At 60.9% G+C, this 15,869-nt stretch overlaps 1 protein-coding gene across 1 annotated transcript in view; it reads right to left on the bottom strand.

Annotated features, from left to right (window-relative positions):
- Positions 1-14,887, bottom strand: part of CASTOR2 (cytosolic arginine sensor for mTORC1 subunit 2) — a 45,019-nt gene extending 30,132 nt beyond the window's left edge. The window contains exon 1 of the mRNA XM_062180025.1: positions 14,741-14,887. Coding sequence (XP_062036009.1) covers positions 14,741-14,853 — 113 coding nt within the window. The 5' untranslated portion in view covers positions 14,854-14,887. The remainder of the gene's footprint in view (positions 1-14,740) is intronic.
- Between the last annotated feature and the right edge of the window lie 982 nt (positions 14,888-15,869).

Below are 15,869 nucleotides of genomic sequence, written 5' to 3'. Positions count from 1 at the left end.
GACTAGGAGGGGAGGGAGAAGCAGGAGAGCAGGGTCGTAGCGGTTGCTGGGAAGGTACAGGAGGCAGACAGAGGTGGTCAGAGACAGGGGGTCAGGTCAGACGGCAGCCGCGCTGCTGCTGTCCCCCTGAGCTGTCACCCACCCAACTCTGCGCTCCATGGCCCTGCACATGCCAGTCCTCTTTCCTGGCTGTCCCTTCCCTACCTTAACACTTCACGCCGGGCTCAAACCTCCCTCCCCCAGACCAAGAGACACCTCCTCCCTGGTGTCTGCCATCACACTGCTGAGCTGCCCTCCCCTACGCCGACAACTGGAGTCCAGGGTCTGGGTCTCCGAGGGCACCTGCAATCAGCATTGGGGGGAGGGGGGGGCGAGTGGATAAGGTGGTCTCGAGGGCCCAGGTGCTTCTGGTGCCCAGCCTCTACTCCGCAGGCCCAAGTCCCCATCAGCAATGACAGATGAGCCTTTGATGGGCATGAGCTTCCTGGGCTCTGCACCTGCCTGGGTCACTCCCTCCAGCCCCCTGACCTCATGCTCCGTGTCCTCTGTGGGAGGAGGGGCTGGCTGTGAGAGTGACCACAAGGGCCTCCACCCTACGGGAACAATCAGGGGTTCGGGGTCTTGAGTGCTCCATGGGACATCAACCCAGGGCAAGCTACTAACAGTCTGATTTTCCCCTGGTCACTCGGGGAGCGTGCAGCACAGATGGACGCTGTTTCTACACTGGCCTCATCCTCCCTGCCTGCATCCCAGGGAGTGGCCGCTGAGCAGCAAGCAGGTGGCCCAAGCGCTACAGGCTAGGGGCAGGGCCCCTGTGGGCTCTGGAGCCGAGAACGTCCCAAAGACGGCACCGAATCTGAGCGGGCGGCTGCCCGAGAGGCTGAACTGGCTGAAAGGATTCAAAACAAATGAGAGCAAAGCCACCGTTGTGGGGCCCCTGTGAGCAGAGGCCTCCTGCCAGGCCCTGGTGCAGATGGGGAAACTGAAGCCCACTCGGGGGAGGGGTGACTAACGCCCGTGATCCCACGGCTGCCAAGGGCCAGGGCAGCCTTCGGAGCCCCTGACCGTGAGCGTGGTTCGAGGCTCTGCTGCAGGTCCTTGGGGCCAGACCCCGATGTTCCCGCAGAAGGATCCTCTCTGCATGGCGAGAGGAGCATGGCTCTGAAACCAGGCTGCGAGCCCACGCCTGGCTTCTCCACTGAGTGATCCGGCGCCGGGCACACCCCTGGCCTGCTGGGGCCTCAGTGTCGTCCTTCGTAAAATGGGCGAGGTGACACGCCCAGCTCAGCTGAGTACACACGTCCAGCGCAGGGCCAGCACCTGGCTTGCAGGAACCAGGGGAAGTGCCCCCACCAGCAGCGTCCACAAAGGCAATGGAGAGGGGGACCAGCAAGAGAGTGGGGGCACTAGGACCTCTTCCCCCAGGGGTCCCAGGTGCCCTGCCCATGATGGGGGACAAGAACTGGCTCCTTGTTCTGTGCCACCCAGCGGGGTCCAGCCAGGTTCCCCACCTCCCTGACCTCAGCCTCTCCAGTGGAGTTCAGGTTTCCCACTTCCGGGGGACAGTCCTGTTAACCACAGCCCACCTCCTGGGACAGCACCAGCCCTGAGTTTCTTCCCGCAATTCCAGCGCCTCTGGGTGACACCGTGTCTGCCTCAGGGGGTCAGTTTCTTTCCAAGTTCCAGTGCCCAGAGACTGGGCGAGGACTCGGTTATCCGGGACCACATGGGAGCAGGATGCGAGGGCCTCCCTGTGTCGCCTTAATTGCAGGGGCTCTCGCCTCACAGGTGAGGGTTCGGGGATCAGAAGGGCCCGGTCTCCTGCCCAGGGTCACATGGTGGGAACAGTCGGGGCCCCGAGCAGGTGCCTGAGAGAGGACGCTTCCCTGCTGGCTGTGACCCGGGAGTGACCAGAAATGACGGATGCCAGCCCTGGGGAGGGGCCGGGCGCGCCCCTGGGTGCACTATCAGGCGATCTGTATCCTTGGGGCGGTATGAAGCCAGGTTCACTGGACTGAGCTGCAGGGAAGGAAAGCTGGAGGAGGGGACAGAACCAAGTCCGCAGAGCGTCTGCAAAGAGCAGATTAAAACAGAAAAGAAACACGGGTTTTACTGCTCATACCCAGGAACCCCCCACCCCAACCCGGTCCAGGGGCCCACCTGGCGTGGGAAGGTGCAAACGAGTCACCCAGGTAGAGGGACGCCTGGACACCTGCCTGGGGTGACGCTGTGGATACAGAGACCCAGGAGCCAGGTGGGAGTGAATCAGAGACCTGGATCCTGGGGGGTGGGGGTGAAGGTGAGGGTGGGGGAGGGGGAAGAAATCACCTCCCCCTGCCCCCATCTCTGTTCCAGATCCCAGAGCCAGGCTGAAGCTGGGAGCCCAGAACTCGATCCAGGTCTCCCGTGTGGGTGACAGGGACCCACGTACTTGAGCCATCACCTGCTGCCTCCTGGGGTGCGCGCTAGCAGGGAGCTGGATCAGAAGCGGAGCTGGACTGGAAAGCAGATGCCGTGCTCCGAGTGGCAGCCTGACTGCCAGGCCAATCGCCTGCCAATGACTCTCTTACAGGTCAGGACCGAAGGACTAGAGATGGAAAGGAACTCAGCCGAGGCTGCACAGCTCACAGCAGGCGGAGTTGGGACGGCTGTGGCAGGGGCCAGAGATGTGGGCAAGGTGCACCACAGGGGAGGGGCAGCAGGGAGGCGGGAAGGCTGGGTGGGGGCTCTGCTCAGGCCTGGCTGGCACCCTGGAGCAAGCAGCAGCTCACAGGTGCACAGGACGAGATCAGATTTCCAAAGTGAGCTGGAGCCGCTCTGCCAAGGAGGGGCTGCCAGGGAGGAGACTGCCTGCCCCCCCCCCCCCCCGGCCGGGGTCAGGCGCCAGGAGTGCAGGGGGCCAAGGGGGAGCAGGTGATGTGCAAAGCGGAGCTCAGAGAACGATTTTTTGGGGGAAGATTTATTTATTTATTCATTTGAAAGACTTAGCAACAGAGCGGGAGAGGGAGAGACAGGCAGGCAGACAGAGAGGGAATGTTCCATCACTCTCCAAAGGCTGCAGAGCTAGGGCTGGGCCAGGGGCTCCATCAGGTCTTCCATGTGGGTGGCAGGGGCCCAAACATTTGGGCTATCCTCTGCTCCTTTCCCAGGTGCATTAGCACGGAGGTGGAGCAGGTGGAACTTGAACTGGCGCTCTGGTACGGGCTGCTGGTATTGCAAGCGGTGGGCTTAATGGGCTGTGCCACGACACTGAGGTGCTACAGAGAGGTTTGGGGGTGAAGCAGAAAGATGTGGCACAGGGCTGGATGACAGCACACTGGGACAGTAGTGTGGGAGCACCACGTGGGCCAGGCCTGGTCCAGGGTGTCCACGCCCCCTGGACCTTGCCTGGAGCAGCCAGCGCACAGTTGATGGGAGGATGCGACAGCTCTGGACTCGGCTCTGCCCGCAGGGCTGCCCGCGGCTCTCCCGTCTCCCACTCCTTTCCTGCTGGCCGCACCCTTCCCGGGGCCCACAGCGCACACCGGAACAAACAAAAAACCTGCCCCTGACTCAGTCATTCCACCTGCAGCCATCGGGTGGGTCCATCCGACGACTCTACAGTGGCATGGGCTGTGGGCCCTGCGTGCGTCTGGGGCCCTGGACCCAAGGGTCTGCCTGATGAGTGAGAAAACCGGCTCACTAAGTGTTGGATACCTAAGGAGTCCTGGGCATAAAACTTCCTGCTGGGTTCCCACAACCATCCAAACAGGCTGAGGTTAGCACCCGCCTCAGACAGGAAAACTGATCTGCCTTTGAGGGTCTTACAAAGTCGGCCACAGGCTCCGTGAAGAGGTCGCCATTTGAATGAAACGCGTTTTCCTGACTCTGTGATCCTGACTTGGCACAGGGGCTTCCATCCGCAGCTGCAGGGCCCATGAGGGAGGCAGGCATGGGCAGACAAGAGCTGGGGGTGGGGGGCCTGTGCCGCCTCTTCTGAGCTCCCGGGGGGGGGGGGGGACACAACCTCCCTTTGTGGATGTGCTGCCAGCCGGTTATGGAGGGAGACCTGCCGGGGCCACACCTTGCTGGTTCTACACCCATCCCATCAGATGCGGCGCTGGTGGCTCTGGAGCTCTCTGGGGTGAAAGGACCGAACGTGGAGGACGAGTTTTCCCCTGGGAGTGTCTGGGTTCATGTCCCAGCCGCTCTGCTTCTGATCCAGCTGCCAGCTAATGTGCATCCTGGCTCAACTCCTTGGGTCCTTGCCACTCACGTGGGAGACCTGGACTGAGTCCGGGAGACCTGGCTTTGGGCTGGTCCAGCCTTGGCTGTTTCAGGCATTTGAGGAGTGAACCAGTGGATGGAAGACCTGTACTGCTGTCACTCTGCCTTTCAAATAAACAAACCTTAAAACAGAAAACCAGCAAAACTTCACTTACTGGTCTTCGTGGTCTTGCGCAAGAGATTCAAACATCTAGTGCCTCAGTTTGCTCACCTGTAAAATGGGGCTGGAGAGGCTCCACCCTGATGGAGGGTGGCTGTGAGGACAGGATGAGCTCATGCAACAGGCTTGGAGCAGCCGCCTTACGGGGTGCCGCCAGCTCCTTCTCCTGGTCCGAGCCTCCACCACTCGGACCTCCTTCCTGGCTCACGCCTGTGCACACAGCCCTTTAGCTCTGCACACCTGCCAGGCCCCTACGTTGGTTTTTTATTTTCTCAACTGCAGCTATAACACAAGCAACATAAAGCCTGCCACCATCACTTCTATGCGTATGGTTTTGCCACACTCAGGACAGCCACGCTGTTCTCCACCACCGCTCTCCGGGCCACTTCCACAGTGGGGAACTGGAACCCTTTCCCCATTAAGCGAAGCCTCCCAGCTTCCGGCCCCCACCAGCTCCTCTTTGAGGCTGTCTCCCTGACTGTTCTAAGGACCACGTCGTGGCCCCGACGTTCCTCCACACCAGGGCAGGTCTTGGATGTCCCTCCTTTCTGAGGCTGTCTCCCTGGACCTGCAGGTGTGCATCACCTGGGTCGCTTCCACCACGGGGCGGCCGTGAACCTGGCTGTGCATGCATTCCTTCAAGGGCCTCCTCTCCCTGTTCTGGGGGTGCACCCGGAAGCAGGAGGCCACGCTGAGCCCCATGGGAAGTCTGCTCATCTCTCCATAGTGGCAGCTGCGCCACAATCTCGCCCCGTCCTTGCTGACACTTTTTAAACAGTGGCCACTTGAATGGGGAGGGGGAGGCTCCCCCTCCCCAGTTTCCCTCTCGTCACTCGGTGGCAGCTCCTGCGTCCACCGCCCCCGGCTGAGTGGCTTCAGCCCACTTCATTACTCTCTGCAGATCTGTCCCGTTTGTCTTTGGCAACAACGTGAGAAGCCCCGGGATCTCGGGCACCCTTCCCCGTTCCCTTCTGGCATCACCCAGGGTGAGGACAGTGCCTGGGGAACATCAGACAAACAACCGGCCGGGTCAGGATCAGGATCAAAACCTCAGTCTGTGTAGACCCAAAGCTCACACAGGTCTCGAGGCTGCCGATGGCAGCAAATCACAGCCATGAGGAGACAGTGAGGAGGAAAAGCTGCAGACCCCACTGTCGCCTGGGCCATGGTGTGCAGGGACAAACGACCTCGACACCTCCAGACCTGGGACGCGTCACCACCTCAGAGAACCCAAGCTTTAAAAAAAGGACTCATTGGGCCAGCACTGTGATGTAGTGGATAAAGCCATCACCTGCAGTGCCGGCATCCCATAAGGGTGCTGGTTCGAGTTCCGTTGCTCCACTTCCGATCCAGCTGTCTGCTATGGCCTGGGAAAGCAGTGGAAGATGGCCCAAGTCCTTTGGCCCCTGCACCCACATAGGAGGCCTGGAGGAAGCACCTGGCTCCTGGCTTCGGATTGGTACAGCTCCGGCCATTGTGGCCAACCGGGGAGTGAACCAGCAGATGGAAGACCTCTCTCTCTCTCTCTCTGCCTCTCCTCTCTCTAACTTTGACTTTCAAATAAATAAATAAATCTTAAAAAGACTTATTTTTGAAAATGTGTTAAGATCCAGAACATGAACCCCTGGTTCTGTGGCCTTCAGAACCCATCTCCGGGCCTCTTCCTCTTGCCGAACGCTGAAACTCCATAACATTTAAATAATTCTCTCTTTAAGAACCACAGAGAAAGGCAGACACATGGAGGGAGCTCCCAGCTGCTGGCTCACTCCCCAGATGCTCACCATGGCCCCTGGCTGGCGCTGAAGCCAGGAGCCTGGAGCTCAACCCAGGTCTCCCCACAGGTGTTGGGAGCCCGGTCCCTGGAGCTGTCACCGCTGCCTCCTGTGACGGCGTGGGTCTGCACTGGCAGGAAGCTGATGTCGCAAGTGCAGCTGGGTGAGGCGAGAAGCTATGCAGGCATCCTAACCCCCAGACCAAACGCCCACCCCTCCACCTGCTGGAACAATTACTGCCCAGCCCTCGGCCACCAGCCCTCTGCTTTCTGTCTCCAAGCACTGAGCTGCTCACACAGAGGGACTTTTTTTTTTTTTTTTAAGGATTTATTTATTTGAAAGGCAGAGTTACAGAAAGGGGTGGGGGGAGATACACACACACACACAGATCTTCCAGCAGCTGGTTTATTCCCCAGATGGCCACAATGGCCAGGGCTGGGCCAGGCTGAAGACAGGAGCCAAGAGCTTCATGCAGGTCTCCCATGTGGGTGCAGGAACCCAAGCACTTGGGCCATCTTCTGCTGCTTTCCCAGGGGCATTAGCAGGGAGCTGGATCGGAGCAGAGCCGCAGGGCCTTGAACTGGCGCTCTGAAATGGATGCTGGCATCACAGGCAGTGACTTAATCCACTGCACACAACACCAGCCCTTTTTTTCTTTCCTTTTTTGAAGGATCCATTTATTTATTTGAAAGGCAGAGTTACACAGAGAGAAACAGAGAGAGCTCTTTTATCCATTGGCTCTCTCCAAATGGCTACAACAGCAAGAGCTTGGCCAGGCTGAAGCCAGGAGCTTCATCCAGATCTCCCATGTGAGTACAGGAGCCTAGCCGTCTGCTGCTTTTCCCAGCCGCGTTAGCAGGGAGCTGGATTGAAAGTGGAGCAGCAGGGACTTGAACCAGCACCCATGTGGGATGCTGGCACTGCAGGTGGCAGCTTAATTCGCTGAGCCACAATGCCAGCCACCCGTTTTTCTTTTTAAAACCACTGATCTATTTTACTTGAGAGAGAGAGAGAGAGAGACAGAGGGTGAGCGAGCAAGGGAGCACACTCCTATTTGCTAATTCACTTTCCAAATGCGTGCAACAGTTGGGGCTGGATCAGGCCAAATCCAATCCAGGTCTCGCACACGGGTGGCAGGGACCCAGATACTTGAGCCATCAGCTGCTGCCTGCCAGGGTGCCCATCGGCAAGAGGCTGGAACTGGAAGCAGAGTCAGGGCTTGCACCCAGGCAGTCAGGTATGAGGCAGGCGTCCCAACTGGTGTCTTCACTCCTAGGCTAAACACCCACCCCAGGGCCCCAGAGTTTTCAGCCTAGATTTAGCCTGGAGACTGGAGTATGTGCAATATATTACATCCAGGGTGAGAACGAGACATGAGTTTCTCCATAGAAGTTTTGGTTTCACAACAAACTGGGTGGCTAAAGGCATAGGCCAGCCTTTGGGAGCTGCAGATACTGAGGTGGGTGGGGGGAATCTGTTCATGCCCAGGCCCACTAGCAGCCACGGACCCAGCTCCCCCAGCACTGGAGGAAACCAGGGTGTTCTGTTTGGGGCGGCTTCTCAGACCAGAAGTGTGCAAGGACAAAAAACCTGGCCAGCCGCGTGCGGGCTCAGAACCGACCCAGCCTCTCCTAACTGCCCTTCTGGATCCCTGGGTGATGTGTTAACGCTGTGGAACACGGGTGCTGAGGCCTGGACACGCACCTGCGCCGAGGACAGAGGATGCGGGCGATCCCAGCCCCGGGGCTGGCTTCCTGGAGGTGGTGACGTTGGATCTGACCCCGAGGGGCCGCGTGAAGAGTGATCTGGCTGGACGACAGATAGGGCGGCCACACGTTCTGGTTTGCCTGGTTGTCCGGGGTAGTTATTTTTAGTCCTTTTTGCAATTCTCAAAAGATGTCCCCGTTTGGATGATAAATGACAGTCATTTCGTTACTTATCTATTGCTACATAACAAATTACCCCAAATCTTGGGGGCTGGAAGCAGCAGTTCAATGAACAAATTATCACTCCCGGTTCCCATGGCTTAGGAATTCGGGTGTGGCTCAGCTGGGCAGCTCTGGTTGCAGAGGTCTACCCCTTAGCAGGCTTGCCTGGGGCAGGAGGACATGTTTTCCAAGGGGCTCGGGCTCAGGGCTGGTGCTGGCTGTTTGCTATTTGGGAGAGGCCTCAGTTGTCCTGTCCCCTGCGGGCCTCTCCCACGGGTCTGTTCCAATGTCCGCACAACAAGGAAGCTGCCTTCCCACAGACCCACGGGGCCAAGAAGGAGAGCACCAGGTAGAATCCACTCTTTTTTTTTTTTTTAAAGATTTATTTATTTATTTGACAGAGTTACACAGAGAGAAAGAGAGGTTTTCCATCTGCTGGTTCACTCCCCAGATGGCCATAACAGCCAGAGCTGCGCTGATCCAAAGCCAGGAGCTTCTTCTGTGTTTCCTACGCAGGTGCAGGGGCTCAAGGACTTGGGCCATCTTTTACTGCTTTCTCAGGCCATAGCAGAGAGCTGGATTGGAAGTGGAGTAGTCGAGACTAGAATCAGTGCCCATATGGGATGCTGGCACTGTGGGCGGCAGCTTTACCTGCTACACCACAGCACCAGCCCCAGGGGTTTCATCTAGGTCTCCCATGTGGGTTGGCAGGGACCAAAGCACTTGGGCCATTAGCAGGGAGCTAGATTGGAAATGGAGCAGCCAAGATGCAAACCAGCACCCATAAGGGATGCCAGCATCACAGGCAGTGACTCTACCCACCACGCCACAATGCTGGCCTGAGCTATCGCTTCTGCCACCTTCTAGAAGAATCACAAAGCCAGACGCACACACATAATCCACCCCAGCACCCCTCCACGGCGCCTCCTTCCGGACCCACAGGCCTCCCAGTCCCCCTCTTTGCTGGGAACCCGGCATCTCTCTTCCCACTGGATAGAAGCTTCTGTGACCCTCACCGGGCCCCCGGGAACGGAGCAGGTGCACACGCTGCGGGGCCTCTGCAGGAACAAAACTCACCAATTTGTAGCAACCCCAGGCTGCAGGTGCAGGCCTCTAGGCCTTTGCTCGGGCAGCTCCCCCTGCCCCAGGCACCTGCCCTGGAGACAGATGGAATCCTGCAGTGCAGGCTGCCTGCACGGCTGTGGGGCTCACTTGTGTCCCCCCACCCATCTGAGCCTTGTCCGCCCCGGGTGCTTCCTGACCTCTTTCCACGCCAGGCTCATCTCGGCTCCTGTGGTGGGGCCGCCTCCTCCAGGAAGCCTGCCTCAGGTCTGAGGCCCTCCCCTCTCCAAGGCGGGAACCCCCCCCCCCCAAGGTGGTGACAGAATCTCTATGATCTGGAATCAGACAGCGATTGTTTGCGAAAGGAGCCTTCTAAAGTCCAAACTGCCTCGCAGGCTGCAGCTGGCCGGCTCAGGTGGACACTCCGCCCCTCGCAGCAACCCAAGCAGAGGCACGATTCTGATCCCTGTTGTACCGAACCGACAGCACAGAGAAGGCAAGCAACTTGTCCAAGGTCACACTGCCAGGCTGAGGTGCCCACCTGCCCAAGCAGGTGAACTCCTGGCCATGTTAAGCCTCTCTCCCGGGGATGCCTTGGAAGGTGCTCGTTGGAGCCCTTGGCCAGAAATTCCGCAGGCAGCAACACGAGGACACGCGTGCAGGCCCAAACGGGCCAGAGTCCGGCAGACAGGCAGGGCGGGGGAGTCCCGGGGCAGGCACTGACTGCACACTCGCCTACGGGGTTTCTTTGCCCATCCAGTGAGACGGGCTTTTGGGGAGGGAATTTAAAGATGTCAGCAATTTAAGGGAAAATAAAGAAGAAGCCGTGGCCTCCTGCCTGGCCAAGCGGTTACGGAGACGGGTTCCTCGGCCATGCGTCCTGGGTTCAAGCCTTGGCGCTCAGCTGCCTCGGTTTTCCCATCTGTAGGATGGGAACCATCCGGCTCCTACTTTGCAGGGTTGCTGGGAGGGCGTGAGCTGGCAGATGTGTGGTGACTGGGAGAGTTTCTGGGGGTTGGCGCTGTGGTGCAGAGGGTGAGGCCGCTGGTGTCCCACATTTAGAGCGTCAGCTCAAGTCCCTGCTGCTCTACTCCTGATCCAGCTCCCTGCTAAGGTGCTCTGGGGAGCCAGCAGGTCCCCGCCACCCACGTGGGAGACCTGGATGGAGTGCCTGGCTTCCGCCTGGCCCGGCTGCTGTGGCCATTCGGGGAGCGAACCAGCGGATGGAAAATCTTTCTTTCTACTTTTCAAACTCATGAATGACTCTTAAAAGGAGGACGAGAAGAAAAAGAAGTGCCTGGGATATACTGAGGGCTTTACCTTTAGGGGTTCTCTGGGACACTTATTTATTTATCTGTTCCCAGCTCTGCCTTGCAGGTCCTCCACGAGCCACACTACACACGGGAGAGCCAGCAGGACCCCAGTTTCCCAGGACCCCTCGGCCGGACCCCCAGGCTTGGGCCAGCCCAGCCCATGGCCCTGTCTGCAGCAGGTACAGGTTCTGGTGGGATCCGGGCAAGTCAGGTGGAGGGGCAGTACTGTGACCCTTGTGTGGAACTGGGCGGGGTGGGGTCCACACAGCTGTTTTCGTGGGTCCTCTACCTCCCTGGGGCCAGAAGCCTCCAGGGAGCTGGGAGCGCCCCTGGGAAGGTTTGTCTTTTTTTTCCAGGGTCACACTGGAGGCTACAGCCCTTTTCTTTGCTGGGTTTCCTCCTGCCGACCCGCGATGCCTGGTGCTGCCCTAGCCAGGACGCAATGCTGTACAGTGCCACACCAGCCACGGCCAACCCTGGGGCAGACCACTCATAACCTCTTATCTCACCAAGTTCAAGCCTCTTATTGTTTGAGTCAGTTAGGCAATGCCTTCTTGTTACTTCCAGCCTAAGGCATCTGGGTGAGATTCCATGGTTAGATTTCATCTCCTTGAGATTAAGTTCATCAAACCAGAGGCAGGGTCTGAGCCCAGCTGTGCGTGCAGGGGAGGCTTCCTGGAGGTGGTGAAGAGAGAGAGAGAAAAAAAACAGGAACCTCAGAGTGAGCAGGCAGACAAAAGGGGTGGGACCAGGGACAAGGAAGGAGTACGAATCCAGAGGGACAGAGGTATCACTGGGGACATGGGGGCTACCAGGCGGCCAGGTGGGGCTGGGTTGAAGAGGTTTACATGAGGGTAGAGAGGAAGGCAGGCTCACAGAGGATCTCGCCTTCCAGTTTTGTACCCAAACAGAAGTCTACTCAGCCTCCCTCCAAGCCTGAGTCCAGTCTCACCCAGACAAAGCCCCACATGTCAGGGACAGAAGCCCACTCAGCAGAGCCGGGGCCGGGGTCCCCAGCCCCTGCTGCTGCCAGGTGAGAGCCTCCTGTGGCCCCCGGGGCACTTGTCAGAGACTCCCGGCCGATCCCAGGCTGAAATCTGGGTCACTCTGTGCACGGGTCGGCCATCCATCAAACCGACAGTCAGCTAAGCACCGACAAAGCAGTGTGCGCGGGGCCTGGTTCAAATCCCAGCTCGGTGTCTGCCCAGACGCGTGACCTTGAGCCAGCCGTTTGATTTCTCCAGACCTGGTGTCTCCAGCTCTTGGCGGTGGCGGTGGCTACAAGGCCCAAACCTTGGGTTTCTGGTGCAGCCAGGAGGGCAGGACCCAGGCGGAAGCTAGGATGTGAGGGGAAGGGGGAGGGGTGGAGGAAGGCGGGTGGGAGGTGCTGACAGACAAGCATTCCTGGGTGGGCGGGCAGAACACAGAAGGCCCAGTGGTTCAAATCCGGGTTCCTGAACTTTCCAGGACAGTGTGCTGCCAGCAGAGGGCCTGGGCCCTCCCATGCTGCAGGTTCCTGCTATGAAAGCAGCTGCAACAGTAGCCAGTTCACAGAGCAGTCCTGTGCGTGCTGGGGGTCCCGATCTCCTCTGCCACTCAGCCATCTCCTATTACCACCCTAAGAGCTGGTGCCACCTCTTACAGGAAGCCTCCCAGCACCCTCAGGCAGTTCCGGAGCCCTCTCCCTCCCCGCTTCCCCGCTGTATCGTGGGGGCCACGGCCTCACCTCTTTCTTCCCACCGGCATCTCTCCCCCTCACCCCCTGCACGGCACAGCACGGAGCGGGTCTCTCCCAATGCCTTTCCCTTCCCACGCCTCCACCCCAGGTAGATGCGAGGGAGGAAGTGACTAAGTGTGCTGGGGAGTGGAGAGGAGGGGGTTCAGGCAGGTTTCAGGGTGATATCACCAGATCTTAAGGGCTGAATGGGAATGTAGTGGGGGGTGGGGGTGGGGTGCATTCCTCCTGCAGGTGCAAGGGTACAGAGGTGTGAAGGGAATGACCAGGTGAACCGGAGAGGGTCCCTGCAAGATTATCCTGGGGAGTGGCTTCCGACCAGAATTCCGCATCCAGGTCCTAAAAGGCCTTGCATGCCAGGCCAAGGATTCAGTCCTCCGGAGACTGGTTGAAAAACTTTTCACAGGCGGCACAGTGACCCTGAGAGGACCCTGTGCTAAGTTTAGGCTCTTGGGAGCGATGACAGAGCCACAGGCCACCACCTGGGGGCAGGCGCTGCAGGAAGAGCCAGGGGACCCAAAGTTGTTCCTGGGCGACCAACGATAGGATGGAAAACAGCCATCTGACACTTGCTAAAAACTCACTTTTGACATCATTTACACACACACACCCACAGCAACTCTGGGCCATGGGGTGCACTGTCCATTCTACAGTGGGACAGAGTGACAGCCAGAGGAGAGGGACCTTTCCCGGGCCACTCGGGCAGAGAGAGAGAGCCCATGACAACCAAAGCCTGGCCTGAGATCACTGGGCAAACGCGCTCAGCACCCTCCCGAGCCAGACCCTGGAGACAGGGAGCTAACCTTTGACCTCTGAGTCATTTGGAGGTTGGACCTGTCACCTGGGCCTCCTGCGGCCCGCACACAGGCCAGCAGGAGCTCCCCGCTGGGCCGTGCCTGTCTAGGAGTGCTTGGAACTGGATCTGGTGTGGGGGCTGGAAGACGGCCAGTCCCTCCAGCGAGAGCCCACCTCACGCTGCCTTTCTGAGAAGCCCCCAAATGCCCCCTCCTCCCAGAGCCCAGGCCCGGTGCACAGCCACAGCCTGAGTCATCACCCTCATCTGAGTGGTTGGTGAGGAGGCAGCCAGGGGGCTGCGGGGGGCTGAGGATGCTCCACCACCTGGGCCCTGCAGGATCGGCCGGGGGCCGGGCACCAGGGGGCAGGTGGAGGCAGGCTGCGAGGGGATCCGGTTAGCCAGAGGGGGACCTTGCTTGTCGGGGGGTAGGGGCAGTCCTGACTCTGCGCTATGGGCTTTTGTTTTCAAATGACCTGTTTAATAATTACTCTCTTGCAATCTGAGAATCCTCAGAATCCTCACCGTGAAGGTGAGGATTTCCAACCTCCGGACCCCAGCGAGCAGTGGCCCCACAGCCCAGAGCCACCGCCGTGGCCCGGAGAAGAAAGTAAACAAGATGCCCCTGGCAGATCTGGCTCCATCTCCAAACAATGGCCGGACTCAGCTCCCGGTTCAGACACACACACATCAAAGTGAGATTTCCCAGCGAGAACTTTCACAGGCAAATGACAGGCTCCTCCGACTCCAAAGAGCTCACAGCCACAGGGGCTGCCCAGGAGGAGGGGGTGGGGGTGGGGGGCTGTCACTGTAATGCTAACCTTGACCTGTCACGGACAGCCGGGGAGAACGGCGGCCACCCCGAACCCCGAAACTTCAAACCAATTTCTTGGGACCAAGAGTGTCACAATGGTGGCAAACCAGAGACTTAAGTTAGGGCAGCCGGCTGGCACTTACACTGCACGGGACTCCTTAAAAATACAAAAACCCAGCCACCCCACCCCAAATCCTGTCACCTATCTTTACCTGGAGCTGGGAAAATTCAAGTTTTTCCCCCTTTCCTTTTGCCTTCCAAGGCCTCCAAGTGCCCCCACCCCCCCACCCCCCCACCTTGCAGCATCCAGGCCCAGCCTCGGGGCAGCTTCATAAAAACACGCCTGCTCCTCCCCTTCCACGGTTCGGCAACCCTGGACACCCCCCCCAGCCCCCACCCCTGGCCTGGACCCCCAGCAGGAAGTACCACGGCGACCCTTCCCCGGACCCCTCCCCCACCGCCCCCGCAGGCACCCCGACATCAACACCCACGAACGATTGTATGATTTTTCCTGCTCCGAGGAGCGGCGCTCGGCGGCACCCCCACCCCCATCCCGCACCATCCCGCCCCCGCCGCGGGGTGGGGGGGCCCGGCCCCACCGGGGAGGGGGGCGGGGGGGCGCTAGTGCGCTGTTCCCACGTCCTCACACCTGTTTTTCATTCATTCGTTCGTTCGCCCGCTCATTCATCCGCGGGTTCGCCCTGCCCCCTACTCCGCACCCCCCCACCCCCCAGCCCCGGCCCGGGCTCTCCGCGGGGAGCCCCTCCACCCCAGCCCCTCCCGGGGGCCCGGCCCCGCGGGCCGCTGCGCTCCGGGCCCGAAGTTGTTTTCCGAGGCGCGGCGCCCGGGCTGCGCCTTTGTCTGTCCCCGGCCGGCGCCGCGGCCCCGCGCGCTCACCTGGTCTTGGAGGACAGGAAGGCGAGCTTGACCAGGCCGTAGGTGAAGAGCGGGAGACTCTCCTTGGCGACGCTGGCAACTTGCAGCCGGTGCTCCAGGATGTGGAGTTCCATCGTCCGCCCGCGCTGCGCGCTCCGCGGCGGCGCATCGGCGGGGGGCGAGCCGCGGCCCCCGCCCCCTCCGCGCCCTGCCGGCACCGAGCCGCGGCGGGCAGCCGGCCCGGGGGCACCCGGAGCTGGGCGCCGGGCCGCGCCGCGCCCTCGGGAGGCCTCCCCGCCGAGTTGCGAGGGGGGCTCGGCGGGCGCCGGGGGCAGCCGGGCGGCGGAGCGGCGGCGGAGCGGCGGCTCGCAGCGCCCGGCGCGGGGAGCAGCTGGTGTTCGCTGGAACAAACAACTTGCCACTCAAACGCCGGCCGGCGCGCTGCGCGTGCGCGGCCGCGCGGCGCCTGCCGGGAGTTGTAGTCCGAGCGCCGCCACCGCCGCCGCCGGGCGGGCTCCGGGGGTGGGGGTGGGGGGCGCTGGGCACGCGCGAGACGGGGCGGCGCGGGCCCGGCGGGGCCCCGGCGGAGCCCGCCCGAGCCTGGGAGCGCGGTGCGTCGCTCTGGCGGAGCCCGGGACTCGGCGCTTTGTAGGGGGTGTGTTGTGGGGGGTGTGTGCCGAGCGACACCCCAAAAGACTGCAGTGTTGCGGGAGGCCCGGGTTTTGGTCCTAAGGGGGCGCGTTGGGGACGCCCCGGGGCCCTGGCGGGGCGGAGGCGGGGCGGGGACCCCCGGGCTGGGGCTAGGGGGCCGGCTGGGGCCTTCCCGTCCGGCCCCAGGCCCCGGAGTGGGAAAGCCCCCCCTAGCTGCTGCGGGAAATGTGCGGGAGGAGAGGCGGGCGCGGGGACCGGGAGTCGGGGTGCGTGTGTGCGCGCAGGGAGCGAGGTGGCCCCGGGGGCCTTGGTCCCGCGGGGGCTGGACCCGGGCCGTCCACCTGGACTCCCTAGCGGCTGCCGGGTGCTGACGTTTTCTGGGTTAAAGTTGCCGGTGCGGTGCCCTCCGGCGAGGCCAGGGGTCAGATCTGCCCGCACGGACCGACGGGCTGGGCGGGCGCTGTGCCTGTTGTGCGCCGCCTCGCCACAGCCACGGTCT

Source organism: Lepus europaeus, chromosome 21 (assembly GCF_033115175.1).
Source record: "Lepus europaeus isolate LE1 chromosome 21, mLepTim1.pri, whole genome shotgun sequence".
NCBI classification, from domain to species: Eukaryota; Metazoa; Chordata; class Mammalia; order Lagomorpha; family Leporidae; genus Lepus; species Lepus europaeus.
Note: the sequence above shows the minus strand (reverse complement) of the source record. Positions and strands in the feature narration are given on the sequence as shown.